This window comes from Saccoglossus kowalevskii, chromosome 7 (assembly GCF_978046115.1).
Source record: "Saccoglossus kowalevskii chromosome 7, keSacKowa6.1, whole genome shotgun sequence".
NCBI classification, from domain to species: Eukaryota; Metazoa; Hemichordata; class Enteropneusta; family Harrimaniidae; genus Saccoglossus; species Saccoglossus kowalevskii.
In genome coordinates this window covers 35,568,933-35,586,147 of record NC_140647.1, presented here as the reverse complement: position 1 = coordinate 35,586,147, position 17,215 = coordinate 35,568,933, and the positions used below count along the sequence as shown (strand labels likewise).

The window sequence follows — 17,215 nt, the reverse complement described above, 5'->3', positions numbered from 1 at the left end:
ATAATTCTATCGTATTTGTGTCTCAACTATAATATTAATACAGCTGCTTATCTCATTCACAGCGTGGTGGAAAACGATACCCACTGAGGTATAGGCGGCCTACTGTGCATCCTCTGTATCCCGAGAATGGTAGAATTATCCGGTGATGTATAACATACTGATATTGGGATATCTTTGTCACAATTGAATTTCTAGAGCTCTGCCCAGTATGAATTCAAATTCTATGACAAATACAGTATTTTATGATATTGTTTCACTTGTACTTGGTTTTCGACATGGACCATACGAGCTCACACTTTAATCTTTTGAATCTGCCAGTCAGAACACTCATTTTTTTCTCTGAAATATTTTAGTACATGTGTGTATACACTCGAAGGTCACACAAGTAAACCTTGTAGTAAAATGTTGAGAAAAGAAATTCCCATGTCAGTAATTGGGTAACAAATGGAGAATAGTATATACAGGTCTTGCCTTTGTTAAATAATGTGGTTACATACATTACCAGACTGAGAGAAATATAATGATCCAAGCATATATGGTCGTGGAATCAGCTTGCATTCAGACGGAAATCAATACAAAAACATTTTCATTGTATGCAGATTGTGGCTAACGTGAAATGTTGCACGTGACTGTAAATATTTTGATGACTTGTGTGGCTATATTGACTGTTTAAAAGTATTACGCCATGCGATTTGTTGTGTCATATTGTAAAAAAGTGTGACAGAAATGAAAAAAAAACTATTGTCTTATGTTATGTACTGCTCGACAAAGGGACACCCAATAAACAATGTACGTAATATTGTGTTCATATCAAATTTAAGTTGGTCAAACGGTGGTTGTTTAATTTTAAAGGCTTCTCTGATATGCCTTCTCCGATATTATCTTGGGACATGTACTGCTATAGAAGTCTTTGTGCCACCATTTTACATTTTTTAATATTGTAGGCTTTGCACAAAATGGCATGTCGTGTATACAAAAAGAAAAGAATGTTTTTGTAATTTCAGGGCAGTTGCAATGCGTTTCTTACAAGTCAAATGAAAATAAATTGACAAGTGTTTTCTCTCGCTAAATTGTTCGGGACACCCAGTTGTTGGAACGGGGTCACCACTTGACATTAAATTATTGAAAATTTGGATTTTCCATTTCTAACGTTGTGAATATCGGATCACTTGGTGAATGGCGGTTCTTTTTTATGCCGCATGAGATGCCAGTTCTTCACGCAAGCGAAGGATATACAGCGAAGTATCTCAAAATGAAATGGACTTACTGTAATTAGTTGGATTGGCTGACTGCGCGAATATGTTTGTTCAGTGTATGATGTTGTTTCGATCGTGCATCCATGTAATGGATCAACATTCAAAATAATACAATATTACAATCAGCAGCATCAAAACGACACAGCAACAATGTTTATAGGGAGAAGCCCAGTAACTGTGGATATGTGTTATGCACACCAATCATTAATAATATACAATTGTTTATGCTTACAGCTGGGTCATTAGCGTAGAATACGTACACTGTTCATGGTGTTCAATTGTACACACATGTAGCCTAAAAATTAACAAGCGTAACATAAAATGATGCCCCGAATGTATTGATATTACCAGCAATCTTGCATGGAATGATGGATTTGTCTTTAATATACTTGGTATGTCAGGAAAATTATAATTGAGATAGAAGCCTTGGGAGTCGTGGAAATTACTGGAATTAATTTTGCCAAGTAAGTTAAAAAAAAAACTTGCCTTGAAACTAAAAAAGTAGCAGTGTTGATAAAATGGGCTATTGTGGAATATTGTGAATGATACCAACCATGTCTGCAATGCTAGAATTTTAGCCAAGATTAGCGGTAATCATGCAAACGTTGACTGGAATGCCTTGAATGTCAGATAAGATGTCTGGTTCTATGGAATGGAATGCCAGATAAAATGCCTTAATTTGTCTGCCTTAGAAATTGGAAGTAGTGCCTTGGAGAGGTTGTCCCGAATGTTGATAAAATGGTCTACAATATTGTGGAAGATATCGACCATGTTTGACATCTGTAATCATGCAAACGTTGACTGGCATGTTAGTTAAGATGTCTTGAAAAAGTTATTTGAAGAATAGTTCTGAATGTTGATAAAATGGTATAGAATATTGTGGAAGATATCAACAATTTCCTGTAATCATACAAACATTGATTGGAATACATTGAATGTTGGACAAGATTACTAGAACATTTGGGAGTGGTGCCTATAAAATACCTTGGATGTCGGATAAGAAGCCATGGGAATGTTCTAGAATACTATGAATGATACCAACCATGTCTGAAATGCTGGAGTTGTATCCTAAATTATATGTTCTCATGTAAACCTTGACTGAATTGCTAGACGAATTGCCTTGAAAGTCTAATAAGACGCCTTAGGAATGTCTTTGGAAAGCTTATTTGAAAAGTTGTCCTGAATGTTGCCAACCAAGTCTGAAGTAGTATCCTTGATTATCTGTAATCATGTAAAAGTTGACTGGGTCGCCTTTAATGTCCGATAAGGTGCCTCGGAAAGTCTAGAATACTGTGGAAAACACCAAACATGTCTGAAATGCTTGAAGTGTAACCTGGATTAGCTGTAATCATGCAGATATTAATTGGAATGCCTTGAATGTAGGATAAAATGCCTAGAAAATTGGAAGTGATGCCATGGAAAAAATATTCGACGAGCTTTCCTACATGTTGAGAAATTGTATGTGAAAGATATGCCAACAAAACATTTCCTGGAAACGCTGTAAAGCTTTTTTGAAAAGTTGCTCTAATCTAAGAACATTCTTTCATCTCACAAAAAGAGGGCCTGGGGAGTATAACCAGCAAATTCCAGAGGTTAAAATAGAGTTGAGATGGGCAATATAATTTTTTGAAAAATTCACAAAATGCTACTGCAATGAGGTTGCAGCTAACAACATGCCATTTCCCATAATTAAACCTACATTCTGTAGAAGAAAGACTAGTACTTAGACCACTAAAAATCTTGAAAGCTACTGCTTGGTCAGTTGAAAATTCAGCTTTGTATCAAGCAGAAAAGTTGAGGTAATGAATAATTGGTCTGTCTGTAAATATTCCAGAGCATGAATGGAATTGATCATTGGATCATGCTGATGCCATTCCTGTGAATCAAAGTATTTTTTTTTAAATGATGACCAAAATCGAAACAATCTTAACGGAAATGAGAATAGTAATAACATTGACGAGGACGGGAAGCACTAAACTGTGAAGATCGTCCTGCATGAAATTTAGATATACTCCACCACAGCATGATGAAGATTTGCAAGGAGCATATAGGTGAAGTAATAGACCTAAGGTATTGTTGCAGGTTAAACACTGTTGGAAAGGAAAGTTTTTCAGTTTGTTGTGAACAAGCAAGTGAGGAATAAATAAAGGTAAATGTTTTGTACAGTACATTAAATCGGGGCCAAACATTTTATTTCAGCTTGATAAACTGCATACGAAGAATAAGGCTTCACTTTTTTTACCAAAATTACATGATATCTTGATGAAGAGTATTAACATTTTGAAAAAAGAGTCTGGGAAAGTATTATATTTGTTTGTCATGATAAGACAGCTGGAAAATAAACACATTTTATGTCATTTTCAGCTGCAGATGCTAAATGAATATATGTGTTGAAAATTACGATATTTTGAAGATTTCACAAAAATCAGAATTAATAAAGTGTTGCTGTCAAATGTGCTCGTCATATTGACCATTTTGTGCAGCGATTGATACATGATTTCATCCATTTGGTGATATTAAAGATGGTCAGTCCATATACATATGCTAACGATTGATATTGATGAAGAGGTAGGGACGACTCCCAAAGGCCATTATAGCACCATTAAGAAAACACTTGATGATCTTAATTTAGGAGCAAATATCACATTCAAACAATTTTTGAACAACCTTGAACCAACACATACATTAATGCAGTGCATTTCTAACATCAGATAAATGATAGAAATCACCTAATGAAATTAGAGCTACTAGTTATGCTACGTACATTGCATTTATATTAGTAAAGGGAAAGTGTGGAATGAGTATTTTGTTATCATGAGCAGTTGAGGAAGCAAGAGAAGGGCATATTCAGTGGAACATATTGGACATATATTCCTCAATCATGTTGAAGTCGGTGAATAATGTTATTAAGACGTTCAAACACGTGACTTCATATTTATCCACACTTCATTGGTTAAAAAGCATGATGATATTGAACATAATGCCATCTGATATTGATATCGTTCTAAAAACCTTCTTCAGAAACTGTTTTAGCTTGATATAACTTTATTGTTATATTAACTAATTGTATGAAACAACAGTGATGATCCGAATATTTTAAATGTTATTTACCGTGTATCTTGATTGATGTATAAACGTAATATAATCATCAGATATCCTTGTTTCCATAAAGAAAATCAAACTAGAGTATGATAAGGATAGAGCGAACCCTCAAAGCCCTAGACAATATACCCACTGATATGTATGGTTCACATCCAAGTGAAAACACAAGTGCTATTGCTCCACTGAATGGAAACTACGCACAATGTGATGCTGACACAATATGACAAGATATTTTGGAAGAGTTAGAATAATTGATGTTGGTGATTTATTCCAGTTAAGATCAGTCATGGATTCATGGATATTTCAAGATTTGATGAGAAGCTTTGTTCCAACATTTTTAATTGACAGACATTATGAGACAAAACAATTATCCAGATTTTGCTGAATTAAGCTGTTTTAAGCCATGGTCAAATTTGTGACTAGTGATAGCAAGTTTTGAACTATTTCTTCGTCCATTGCTGTTTTTGTCAAAGAAGATGACCGACTTGAGCTCTCCCAGATTTGTTTATTTTGGGTAAAAATCTGATTTTTTTATTTTTTCACATTTTGAATTATTTTGATGTTGTCATTTTTTGTCAGATTTACAAGAGCAATTTCAGCTCAAATTTTAACAGCGACTTGTACTTCTAAGATTAATATTTTAGCTCCACTTTTAGTAATAATGACAGACCAAATGTGTTCATATCAGTCAGCAGGAAGTGCATTAAACATAACACATATGTATTTGTCTTTCTTAAAATGCTTTCAAATGTTCCTTTCAATCTGTATATTTTGTGTGAATTGTTGTTGGCAGGTTTTCAGTTCTTGTGACTGTAACTCAAATATGACGACCATGCAAGTACAAATCACCAACTATTATCATCACTGGGCTTGTACACACTGAACTATTAAATTACTATGTTTTCTACTCTCAGAAATTCTGGGATAATATGCATGTGCCCTTAACTTAACAAGCCAAACCAAATCATCAATCAAATCTGGACACACGGAAAATTTACTAGTCATGTGGTTTGGGTACCAGTTTGGATTTACATCTCCATCTCTTGCATTGATGTCAGAAGCTTGGTGTGTGAACAATAGAATGTGCATATCTAATTCCTACAGATGCATCACACACATGAAATCGCTACTGGCTGATGCTGTACAAATGAGTGAATAAGTTTGAATAAACTTAGGTGGACTATTACATAAATAATGAAATACCTATAGTGGTTAAGTACACATTATGTGACAGATTTATAGAACTACAATAAATTACTGTACAAATATTAATTTTGTATATTAATGGATTTTCTACCATTCATTGTTTGTATGTTCTGACTAGATTAATTTATAGAAGAGTTATTCAAAGTGATTACATCACTAATGTTGATATTCTTTAAAAGATTTTTTTCAATTGTCCTGGTCAACTCAAACTGATAATTATCATACTCCGTTGTCTATATATTCACTCCTTTCTTTCAATACACTGGAGCTCTCACTAAGCCCCTTTGAGTTTCAATTAATATCCAGTCGCACACATCGGACCACGCACTGAATGTGGCATTCGCAGTCAATTTGCTAAGCAAGGATTGCCGAACCCGCCTGCGATTCGCGAAAAAATAGTCGAACGGTCCTTGGACGGGATGTCTTACGCTCACATAGTGCGTATAATGTATTCACATCAACTTGTAATGTTGAACGTGGTGCTGGCCGTCCTTCTAAATGCGTGAAGCTTACTGACAACCTGTTACAAAAATATTTGGCTGATTACTATTCTGTATTATATGCATGGTAATATTCCCTCTTGAAAATATAGCTACATGTATTTGGAACAGGATTTGTGTTAAAATGTAGCGTAATGAAAACACCAACCATGTGAATTTGAATTTTTATATCACACTGAAATATTTGAACAACATAGAAGTTTTCACTACCAAAAATAACTTGAAACTAAATGCGTTGTTGGCTGCTCCGATGGTGGCGATGGCGAACGTGAAGTCTGGGCGTGTCTCAAATTAAACTTATTGTAGCAAAACAACTTCAATAAACATTCAGAGAAATCGCTGTACATTTACTAGCAATGTTGATAATAACTTACTGTAGTGTAGCAACATTATCGTTAAAAGAATGACTGAAACGATAGTAACACAATCTTGACCCAAAAAACACAGCTGGTACAGGTTTTCCGCTGTATTTTCTGTAGTTTGATGACATTTCTGCAACTAAGGAGTCTGTATACAATTCATCACAGGTAAAAGAGTCTTAAAATATGATAAAACAATAGCTTGATAGCTGCTTTTGGACATCCATAAAAGGTTGTGTCACTACAGGGCACGAGAAAGCACTGCAAATTGTAAACAGAAACCAACTTGTGTGTATGATCTCAAGGCTTGCAGTGAATCATATGTATGTATGTATGTATTGACTTTGGATTTACATACTCATAACAGTTCATATCCTTCTGCAGTGTGCTCCCCCCAAAAAAGGATTAAAATCCATTACTCATGTGCAACAGGACTACAACCGGCTTACTTGACCTTAAACCATCATTTGAATAAGCCAGTCAGCAAAGACCAATACTACAGATCACTTGCTATATGAAAGAAGAATAAATATTTTATTCCTTGTGAGTTGCAATTTTATTCTAAAACCACTTTCAATGCCACCAAGTTTCTCAGTCAATAATTAGTACACGATTGGCCTTGCATCCTTTGTTTTAACAAAATGTGCAAGATTTTCGCTGTCGTTCACTTATTATTTTCCTTCTATTTTGCCCTAAAAACGCATTTAGATTTACACTTACCCTTTTTGATTACTTTCAAATATAGACAAAAGAAATACAGTGTTCATCTGCGCAAGTTTTCAGCACAGAGCCTAAAACGTAAACATAGCTCTTATTCACAAAGACCTGAATTACGAGAATGGTATCTTCATCAAAAGCGGAAATCGTGAATGACACAGTATATGCCTGGGCGAAAAAGCTTTTGTAAACGAAATATGACGGAATTTATCAAAATAATGGACTGCCAAAGAATGCAACTGTGATGCGTAATCTTCCTAAAGCTTACATTATCATATTGTGTTCAACTGGCTCGCCATTTAATTAGGTATGCATTGAAATTCAATACTTTGGATTGATGATAGTTTCCGATTTTTCATACACAACAAATAACAAACTCTTGGCTATGTTAACCATTAGAAAGTTGGAATTTTCTCTTTATCTCCAGCGATTGGACAACGATTTTCCATGTTATCAAATGACAACAAACAATAGGTATGTTGAACTGTATACACTTTGCTTGGTAAGAACAATCGAGAGATACGTATTGCAGTATGTCACAAAATCTGTTACTTCAAAATAATAAAATGTCATTGTTATTTACTGACATTAATTTCGGGGTTAGAATATCCGATAATTCACCAATTTCAACTGCGAGTCAACTATTTACCCCCATTTAATTCTGTGTTTGTGTTTAATATGAGTGTTTTACTTAAGTTGTCCTATTTACAACATATTTTTGGAATCGGTTATTGGCGGACATTGGTCGGGCGTTTCCGCAAGGGTTTGTGTGTGCGTGTTTTTTTTTTGGGGGGGGGGAATTTTGGAAAAGAACATACAAGGCCCCATATATAATTGTATAGGCAATGTTAATTAATAATCACTGCGAACTCTCCTCCTTCCAAGAAGAAAACGGATATTCTGAAGAAGTGATGACACCACTTCGATATAATTACCGAAACCCGTATAAATAAAAAAATAATGTTGTTGTTGGCATGCCTTTTTTGCATGCATCCACATGCCCTTCAGTGTTCTACATAATGAATTGAATAATAGTCAGTTAAATGATAATACGGTAATAAAGCTTCCATTGCCTGGTTGTAGTAAAATATATACCTGTTATAACGATGAAGGGAAGTAGCAATGTCCCATTGTTCGACGTTACAACATACCGTCCAACGTTGTGTGGCCCAAAAGACACTACCCTTCTTGCCATTGACCACGATTGTATTTTGTTTTGCCAAATTTTGACAATACAACCGATGCAGCCTAATTGCACTGGGTTTTCTCTGAAAAAAACGTCTCATTGAATGCCTCGTCGGCCAGAACCGCGAATAAAACCTCACTGCAGAAATGATAATAGTCAACCACAGTTCACTGCACTGCACTAGTAAAATCATAAAAGGCAGAGTTGGCTGATTTGTCCGACTGCTGCTTGAATCATGCTGTTGCTTCAATGTGCTAGAGATCTCCTTATCCAATTTGCAGACGGTGCAGCGTGGGTCATGTGTGGCTCAAGTGTTTTGATTGTTTTTTTACAGGTGCATGTCTACTACATTGTAATGTGGGCCATACAATTGTTTGCATGTGCGGCTCAAGGGTTTGGATTGGCTCTGTATGTTAGTAGAATACTTTTAGATTACATCATTGTTAATGTCAAAGGTCACTTGATGTAACCCACAATACTTTACGGGTACTTGTAATAAACACGGTGTTCTCTGAGTAACACTTACTGAGGGGGGGGACAAGGGTTATTTTCGTTCAACGTAATTGCAATATTTTTTTGTTCGTACAACGTAATTTTGTAATCACAGACTAGACGTACAACGTAATCAATCAAATATTTGTTTCGTACACTGTAAAAATGTGTCATTTTTCTCCGTACGTACAAGAATTTTCTAGGTTTTCTTTTTTGATTTTCCGTAAAATGTAAAATAACCTTGATTTTCTCTGTAAATATTCAATTTTCACTGTAAACTGTAAAAACGTCTTTTTTTCCTTGTAAATTGTAAAAAGCCCTTTTTATTTCCCGTAAAACTGTACCAGCTACCCCCCTTGCCCCCCTACTTACTGTGTGAGCCTGAGTCATTTAATTAGTCTACCGTGCATATCAGGCATAACATGGTGTCAGAAGTACAAAAGCCAGCGACAAGTCTTCATCTCAGCACTGACATGATCTGAGAGCAGTGAAGCACCAGAACGTGACAGATTGATGAATGAAGTCGATCTTCTGTAGAGGTTTCTAGAATTCGCGCTAAACCACGAGTCTGACAGGAAGTCGTCATATTTGAAACCAAGTCAAGCTGGATAGTCGGGAACACAAGTACATCGATTTATCTGGATGCAAGTAATATGATACTGAACATTATTGTCAACTGCAAGGTAAGCTAGTGCAATAAACAAATCATTATTAAAAGTCCCACTGATAGATCCGCTTACGTGTTTACAAGCAGTCGATCTATTTATGGCAATGGTGACATACCAGATACCAGCGCCACAGCCCATGAACGTAAAGAGTGATGTGTCAACTAATTGGAAGCACTTTAAATCGGCATGGGAATACTATATACTATGAGATAAATCCAAACCAATACAGGCTGGAGCACTATGCAGTGTTATGGGTATGGATTGTGTCAAAATTATGATTAGTCTCACGACATTATCCAACGAAGATAAGAAAGGTCCAACAAGGATTCTAAAAGAGTTAGGGGATCATTTCATGCCACAAAATCTTTATTGTTCGAGTGTGTGAAGTTTGAACATGAAACTGTTGATCGGTACGTCATGCGGCTACGTCAACAATCAGAATCATGTGAGTTTGACAATCTAAATGAAAGTTTGATAAGGGACAAACTAGTCATGGGTACTCACAAATACAAGAGACAGACTACTTCGTGAACGTCCAGTCCCAGATTTGAAAAGGTGTATTGAAACCATGAGAGCTGATGAGCTAGTGCATATAAAACAAATAAAAGGTGCAATGGGAGAAACATAAGACAACACAATGCATGCAACACAAAAGAGCAAATCGCGAATGTATAGCAAATCAGCTAATGTCAAGAAGCAAGGCAATATTGATAAATGCAGGTATTGCAGTTTGAGCCATTTGAGAGATAAGACAAAATGTCCAGCGTTTGGGAAAACTTGCAACAAATGTGGCAAACTAAACCACTTCGCATCAGCTTGCAGGGGAAAACAGAAACCAAGTAAGAAGTTTGTACATCACACAGCAATTCATGAGAGTCGAGATGAAGAATCTGACAATTCTGTATTCACATTTCATCGTATAGGTACAGTGAATAGCAAAGTGAACAACATAGCATTTATGATTCATGTGATCTAATACAGATTATCCTTGCAAAATGTCTGTGCAATTAAATTCAGGTGATACTGGCAGCACTATGTCACATTCAGATTTATTAGGTATTGTGCAAGTTTGGAGTGTAAAATTAGGCTTTATAATGGTAGAATTGTAAATCCATTGGGTACATACACATTAACCGTCAGTCAGGAAATAGCCCTAAATGTAACGTACAGTTTGATATACTTGAGAATGCACCATGGCCCATCATAGATGGAAGTACATGCATTGAGAAGGGTTGGTTATCACTTGGTGTAAACAAATCAATAAATATGGTGCAGAGTAAGCATTATGAGCCAATTAAGCGATTACAGTGATGTTGGGGTGCTTACAGGGTGAATACAGCATAGAAATTGACCCAACAGTCAAACCAGTACAGCATGTACTGTCGGGAACCGTGTGCAAATGTAAGCTCCACCCATCAACACCTCCTACTTATTATGTTAATCATATGTCACTCATTTAAGTTTACTAATTAATATTCATAGTGTTATTGTTATATAAGCATTGTACATTGTACTTGAATTTGAGTGCTTCGTTAGAATAAAGCGTTGTGATACTTAGTAACCAACTCCACTTCACGCCTTTGTTGGCCATTCTCTTCTCTCAACGGACCCTATCTCAAGTGCGTAAGCACATTGTTGGTGCCGAGACCAGGATGTCTATTGAGAGAAACAAGCGATGTAGAGGGGGCCACCGCAGTCAAATGACTAAACTTATTCAAAGGGCTGAAGATATCGTCGCATCCGACACTCCAGTACAACAAAGCACGATTGACAAGTTGAAAGCGACAATTGGGAGTATGACTTCAAAACTAGAAAATCTGAAACTATTGGACGAAGAAATACTAAACGAAACCGAAGACGATGATTTCGACAAGGAACTTGAGGAATCAGATGACTATGCTATTAAGATGAACGAATACGTGGTAAAATTCGAAGGATTTCTACAACGGATGACGACTCGTTCAACAAGTTCCAGAGATAATACCTCTACAACTGAGAACGGTCCTTCGCCAGACTCTACACAGCAAACAACAAGGAAAGTCAACCTCCCAAAGCTTACGTTAACCCCGTTCAGTGGTGACATTCTGACCTGGATGAGTTTTAAAGACGGATTTGACGCTGCCGTTCACAACGATTCAAGTCTGGATGATGTCCAGAAATTTCAGTATTTAAGGGCACATCTGTGTGGCGAAGCAGGGCGAACTATCAACGGACTACCACTCACCAACACCAATTACATACATGCGCTCGACTTACTCACCAAGAGATATGGTCAGCCACAGAAAATAATTAGCGCGTATATGAAGGCTTTATGGAAACTTGAGATACCCTCCGGAACATTGAATAATCTTGTAACTTTCCACGACAAAATAGAAAGTTACATTCGTGGATTAAATGCCCTCGGGAAGTCAGATGACACCTTCGGTGACCTACTAGTCCCAATAATACTAGAGAAACTACCAGCTAACACCCGAAGCCAAATTTCTAGGGACAACAAAAACGTGGACTGGACATTGAAAAGCCTAAGGGAAGCGATTCAACACGAAATCAATGCTACCAGAGCGGGAGAAACTACTTTTGAACTTGACGGCGCTCACTACACAGAACCGCCAGCCACTGCCGCATTCGTGACAACAACCCGAGAAAAACCTCCGAGGCCAGCTCACTGTGCATTTTGTAAAAAGAGCGGACACAAGGCAATAGACTGCAGGGTAGTTTCCGACAAGGCAAAACGTTCCGAAATCATCAAAAGAGACAAATTATGCTACAATTGCCTCGGCACACATCGAGTTTCAGATTGTAAATCGAAATTCAGATGCCAAACTTGCAAACGCAAACACCACACTGCGATATGCCAAGGGGAAATTCGCAGACAACCAGCCACATCGGAAGATAATGTACATACCTGTGTTTCATCTGCTACTAGCCGAAATTCTCTCGTGATGTTAAAGACGGCTATTGCAGACATTACTGCCAAAGGATACTCAACACCGTTACCTGCCACACTGCTATTTGACGACGGATCACATAGAACTTTCATAACAGAACGTACAGCCAGATCAATCGGAATAGACTTTGAAAAATGTTATTCGGAAATAATAAATGTTTCCACACTTGGCGCAAAGTCTACAGGGTTACGATCAATGAAAATTGCAGAAATTACGGTAATTACCTCTAGTGGTTCAACTGTTGATATTCATGCATTGATTGTACCCCAAATCACTACACCTCTTAAAAATTATCTGAAATCTAGCGCCAGTCTTGCCAATTTACCCTATCTACAAGGCTTAAAATTGGCACACGCCATTTCTGGTGACCGTGAATTTGAAGTTTCAGTTCTGGTAGGTGCAGATTTTTATTATTCATTTGTTGGTGATCATGTTGTTCGTGGCCAGGGACCCACAGCAGTGTCTTCCAAATTGGGTTACTTATTATCTGGGCCATTACCACCGCAACATTCGAACCCCCTCCCCACCTCTACTGTAATGCATGTCGCTACGCACGTGTCCGGTGAAGATTCTCTACTTCAAAATTTCTGGAATGTTGAGAGCATAGGTGTTAGGGACGATCCCACCCCACAAGAAATTACTTACGATGGTTATACCAAGTCACATTTACGCTTAGAAAAGAATCGTTATGTAGCTAAACTTCCCTGGAGCCAAGATCACGCTCCCCTACCTACAAATAAAAATATTTGTGAGAAAAGAACGCGTGCTATGGTACAACGACTAACACCGGAACTAAGACACGTGTACGATAAGCTTATAAAGGACCAATTAAATCGTGGCTTTATTGAAATTATTCCTAATGATGACAAGAATTCGGGTCATTATCTCCCTCATCATCCCGTGAAAAAAAAACTCCGAAACAACACCAATTAGAATAGTTTACGATTGTAGTTGTAAGATCTCAAACAATCCTAGTTTAAATGATTGTTTAGAAACGGGACCTCCGCTATTAAACGATCTTGCTTCAATTATTCTCCGTTTCCGTACACATAAATTTGGAACCACTGCAGATATCGAGAAAGCATTTTTACATGTAGGTCTTGATGAGAATGATCGAAAATTCACTAAATTCACGTGGATATCTGATCCGGACGATCCAAACAGTACATTTCAAATTTATCGATTTAAAGTAGTTCTTTTTGGCGCAGCGTGCTCGCCATTTATTCTAAATGCAGCGATTAAGTCCCATTTAGAAAATGACGGATCGGAAATTGCCACAGACCTCAGTAAAAACATTTACGTGGATAACATTCTCAGTGGACGCGATACTGAACAAGATCTCATTGCTTACCATACTGAAGCTACGAATCTCATGAAATCAAGTGGTTTCAATCTGCGCGAATGGGCTACAAACTCTCCTGAACTTAGAAAAATTGCCATAAAATCCAACAGTTTTGTTTAGATTCCAAAGTAAATGTTCTTGGTTTGCGTTGGGATACTAATACTGATTCACTTTGTTACCCAAAAAGAGAATTTGCTCAGCCGTCTAAGACTAACCGACTTATCACGAAACGGGAAGTTGTCAGGGCGACCGCCAGTTTGTATGATCCACTCGGTTTTATTGCGCCTGTACATATCAGTGCAAAAATATTTATTCAAAAACTATGGAAAGCTAAACTTGAATGGGACGAACCCTTGACTAGCGAACTCCATGGCGAATGGGTTAAACTATGTCAAGAGTTACAAACCGTTACCCACACTCAGATTCCACGTCGCTATTTTAATTCCACAATGAGTGGCGGGACATTTGAGTTACACGTATTTACTGATGCCAGTGTGAAAGCCTACGGTGCTGTAGTTTATTTACGCAATACAATTTCGCGTGAATCTGCGCTAACAATTTCTAAGAGCAGAGTGACTCCTGTCAAACCATTGACTATCCCACGTACCGAGCTCATGGGTACATTGTTAGGAGCACGTCTCATAAAGTTCGTTTATTCAAGCCTAAATGAACAGATTAATATTGACAAGTGTGTTTTGTGGTGCGATAGTCAGATCGTCCTACATTGGCTACAAAATAACAAAAAATTACCTTGTTTTGTGCAGAATCGCATTACTGAAATCAAAACAAATGCGATAATCAATGAGTATAGATATTGTCCTACAAATGACAATCCAGCAGATATATTATCTCGCGGAATTACCCCATGCCAACTTTCAAACAATACACTTTGGTGGTATGGGCCTCAGTGGCTCAAATTCGGTGATTGGCCTGTTTGTGAAATCTTTGACAGTCGGGTATTGCATGTCTCGGATGAAAGTACTCCGACAAACACCCATAAAGTTACGGATAAACATACTACTGAAATTATCGGTATTGCTAATGTTATTAACGCGTCCAATTACAGTTCATTAAATAAACTGTTACGTGTAAGCGCATATGTTATGCGATTTATTCATAACATAAAGGCCAAAAAGCAAGACCGACACTTGAGCACTTTAACTGCTCGTGAAATTAACTCTGCCGAAAAAATGTGGATTCACGATGCTCAAATTCACGCATACCCTTCAGAAATTAAAGTATTGAGTATCAAACAGAAATCTACAAGCCCGTTAGCCCACCAACTTCGTTTGTTTCTTGATAGAGAGGGCTTTATTCGTGTTGGCGGCAGGCTTCACAATGCCCCAGTGAATTGTGACACAAAATTTCCAATTCTTCTCCCTAGAGGAAACCATTTCGCAAAACTTGTGGTGACCGCCGCCCATTCAAATATTAAACACTCGGGTTCCCAGGCAACAATCACACATATTCGCCAAAGATTTTTGATTCCACAAATTCGGCCGTTTGTGAGATCGATACTGAGAAAAATCGTGTTGTCTGTCGGTTAGTGTGTGGAAAACCCTACAGGAAACCGATTCCTGCACCCCTACAAGCATGTAGATTACGTAATGCTCCACCCTTCACCGTTACAGGTGTGGACTTTACCGGAGCCGTGTTTGTCTCGGTAGAGAAGTCAGAGCGGAAAGCCTATATCTGTTTATTCACATGCGCTGTGACTCGGGCTATTCATTTAGAATTGGTTATGGATCTCTCTACCGATACATTTTTACGTGCCTTCAGACGGTTTGCTGCGAGGCGTTCATTACCTAGTAAAATTATTTCGGACAATGGATCAACGTATCTTTCCGCAGCTAAAGAAATACAGAAATTATTCGAGTCAGCGTCAATTCAAAACTACTTTGCAAACCACCGCATGGAGTGGTCCTTCATACCAAAACGTGCCCCTTGGTTTGGAGGATTTTGGGAGAGACTTATTGGTATGACAAAAACATCCCTCAAAAAAGTCCTTGGTCGCGCCTTTGTGTCTGTTGACGAACTGCAAACAGTTCTTACAGAAATCGAAGCCACATTAAATGACCGCCCACTAACTTATCTCTCCTCTGATTCCAATGATTTACTACCATTAACACCTTCACATTTTTTACATGGCCGCCTTATTACGACTATGCCGTATTACAGTGTAGATGAGGAGGCACTAAATGACCCAACATATGGCAATTTTGAAAACCTCCAAAGGAGATCTGAACATTTAGCCAAAATTCAAAATCATTTTTGGAAAAGATGGGCTCAAGAGTATCTCAATTCGTTACGCGAACAAGATAGATTATCAGGTAAAGGGGCCCTACAAAATCAAATTTGGGTGGGAGATATAGTTTTGGTGGAAGACACTTCTGTACCACGGATAAAGTGGAAACTGGCCATGATCGAACAACTGAACACCGGAAATGATGGTTTAGTGAGGTCTGCATGTATCAGGACAGCCACTGGCAAGACTAGCAGGCCCATTACAAAACTTTATCCATTGGAGGTCAATTATCAATTAGAAAATGGTAAAAATTACACTCCTACTGAAGGCAGTGTACAATCTAAGGTTAATGATACCAATATTGTGAGACCAACTCGCAAGGCGGCTACGAAAGCTCGCCAACGCTTTAAAGTCTGGTCATCGATTCTCTCTACATAACGTTGGTTTATGTAATGTATGGTGAACATTTTCGTTTCCATGCAAACTATATCAACCTTGTGAAATAATTGGTCATTGAGAACCTTTATTTCAAGTTAGTATTCATAACATTCGTTTCATGTGTTATCGTAATTTAGGTTGATAACTTTATACCTTGTTTAAAAAAAAATCATTCAGTCTTATATTTATTCACGCCATCGTTTAGACGATCCTTTTAGACAGATGGTAAGCATTAATAAATACTTAATGAGTTACTGTAGATTGCCACACCTGGAAGAAATTATAACAAAAGGGAAAGGCATTAAAAGCCGAATTGTCAACATTCGATTATGTGTCTAACAATATGTTAGAACCCAGCGTTTATTTACCAAGTATAATTACATTTCAGACGGTGTTGACTTTTAGTATTAGTAGTAGTATTTTATGGATTATTTCTTGTAAACGTCTTATTTGTCATGCTCCATCTGTTAATCCTGCTGTTAATACGATTTACAGGATGTGTTTATAAACAGTCATGTAATCTTTATTCGGTGTTTTTCATCTTTGCTAGGGGGAGGATGTCGGGAACCGTGTGCAAATGTAAGCTCCACCCATCAACACCTCCTACTTATTATGTTAATCATATGTCACTCATTTAAGTTTACTAATTAATATTCATAGTGTTATTGTTATATAAGCATTGTACATTGTACTTGAATTTGAGTGCTTCGTTAGAATAAAGCGTTGTGATACTTAGTAACCAACTCCACTTCACGC

General features: G+C 37.4%; 1 protein-coding gene across 1 annotated transcript; it reads left to right on the top strand.

Annotated features, from left to right (window-relative positions):
• Positions 1 to 11,138: 11,138 nt before the first annotated feature.
• Positions 11,139 to 16,459, top strand: LOC144356574 (uncharacterized). The gene is made up of 3 exons (XM_085501922.1): positions 11,139 to 13,311; positions 13,897 to 15,318; positions 15,408 to 16,459. Exons 1-3 carry the CDS (start codon positions 11,139 to 11,141, stop codon positions 16,457 to 16,459), a joined length of 4,647 nt encoding a protein of 1,548 aa, XP_085358048.1.
• The last annotated feature ends 756 nt before the right edge of the window (positions 16,460 to 17,215 follow it).

Bases quoted from the DNA above. Each gene is read 5' to 3' on its own strand.
- LOC144356574 (XM_085501922.1), top strand. From the start codon at position 11,139: ATGTCTATTGAGAGAAACAAGCGATGTAGAGGGGGCCACCGCAGTCAA. The intron at 13,312-13,896 runs GTCATTATCTCC...AGTTTTGTTTAG, and splicing joins TAATGATGACAAGAATTCGG to ATTCCAAAGTAAATGTTCTT. The intron at 15,319-15,407 runs GTTAGTGTGTGG...TCACCGTTACAG, and splicing joins AAAAATCGTGTTGTCTGTCG to GTGTGGACTTTACCGGAGCC.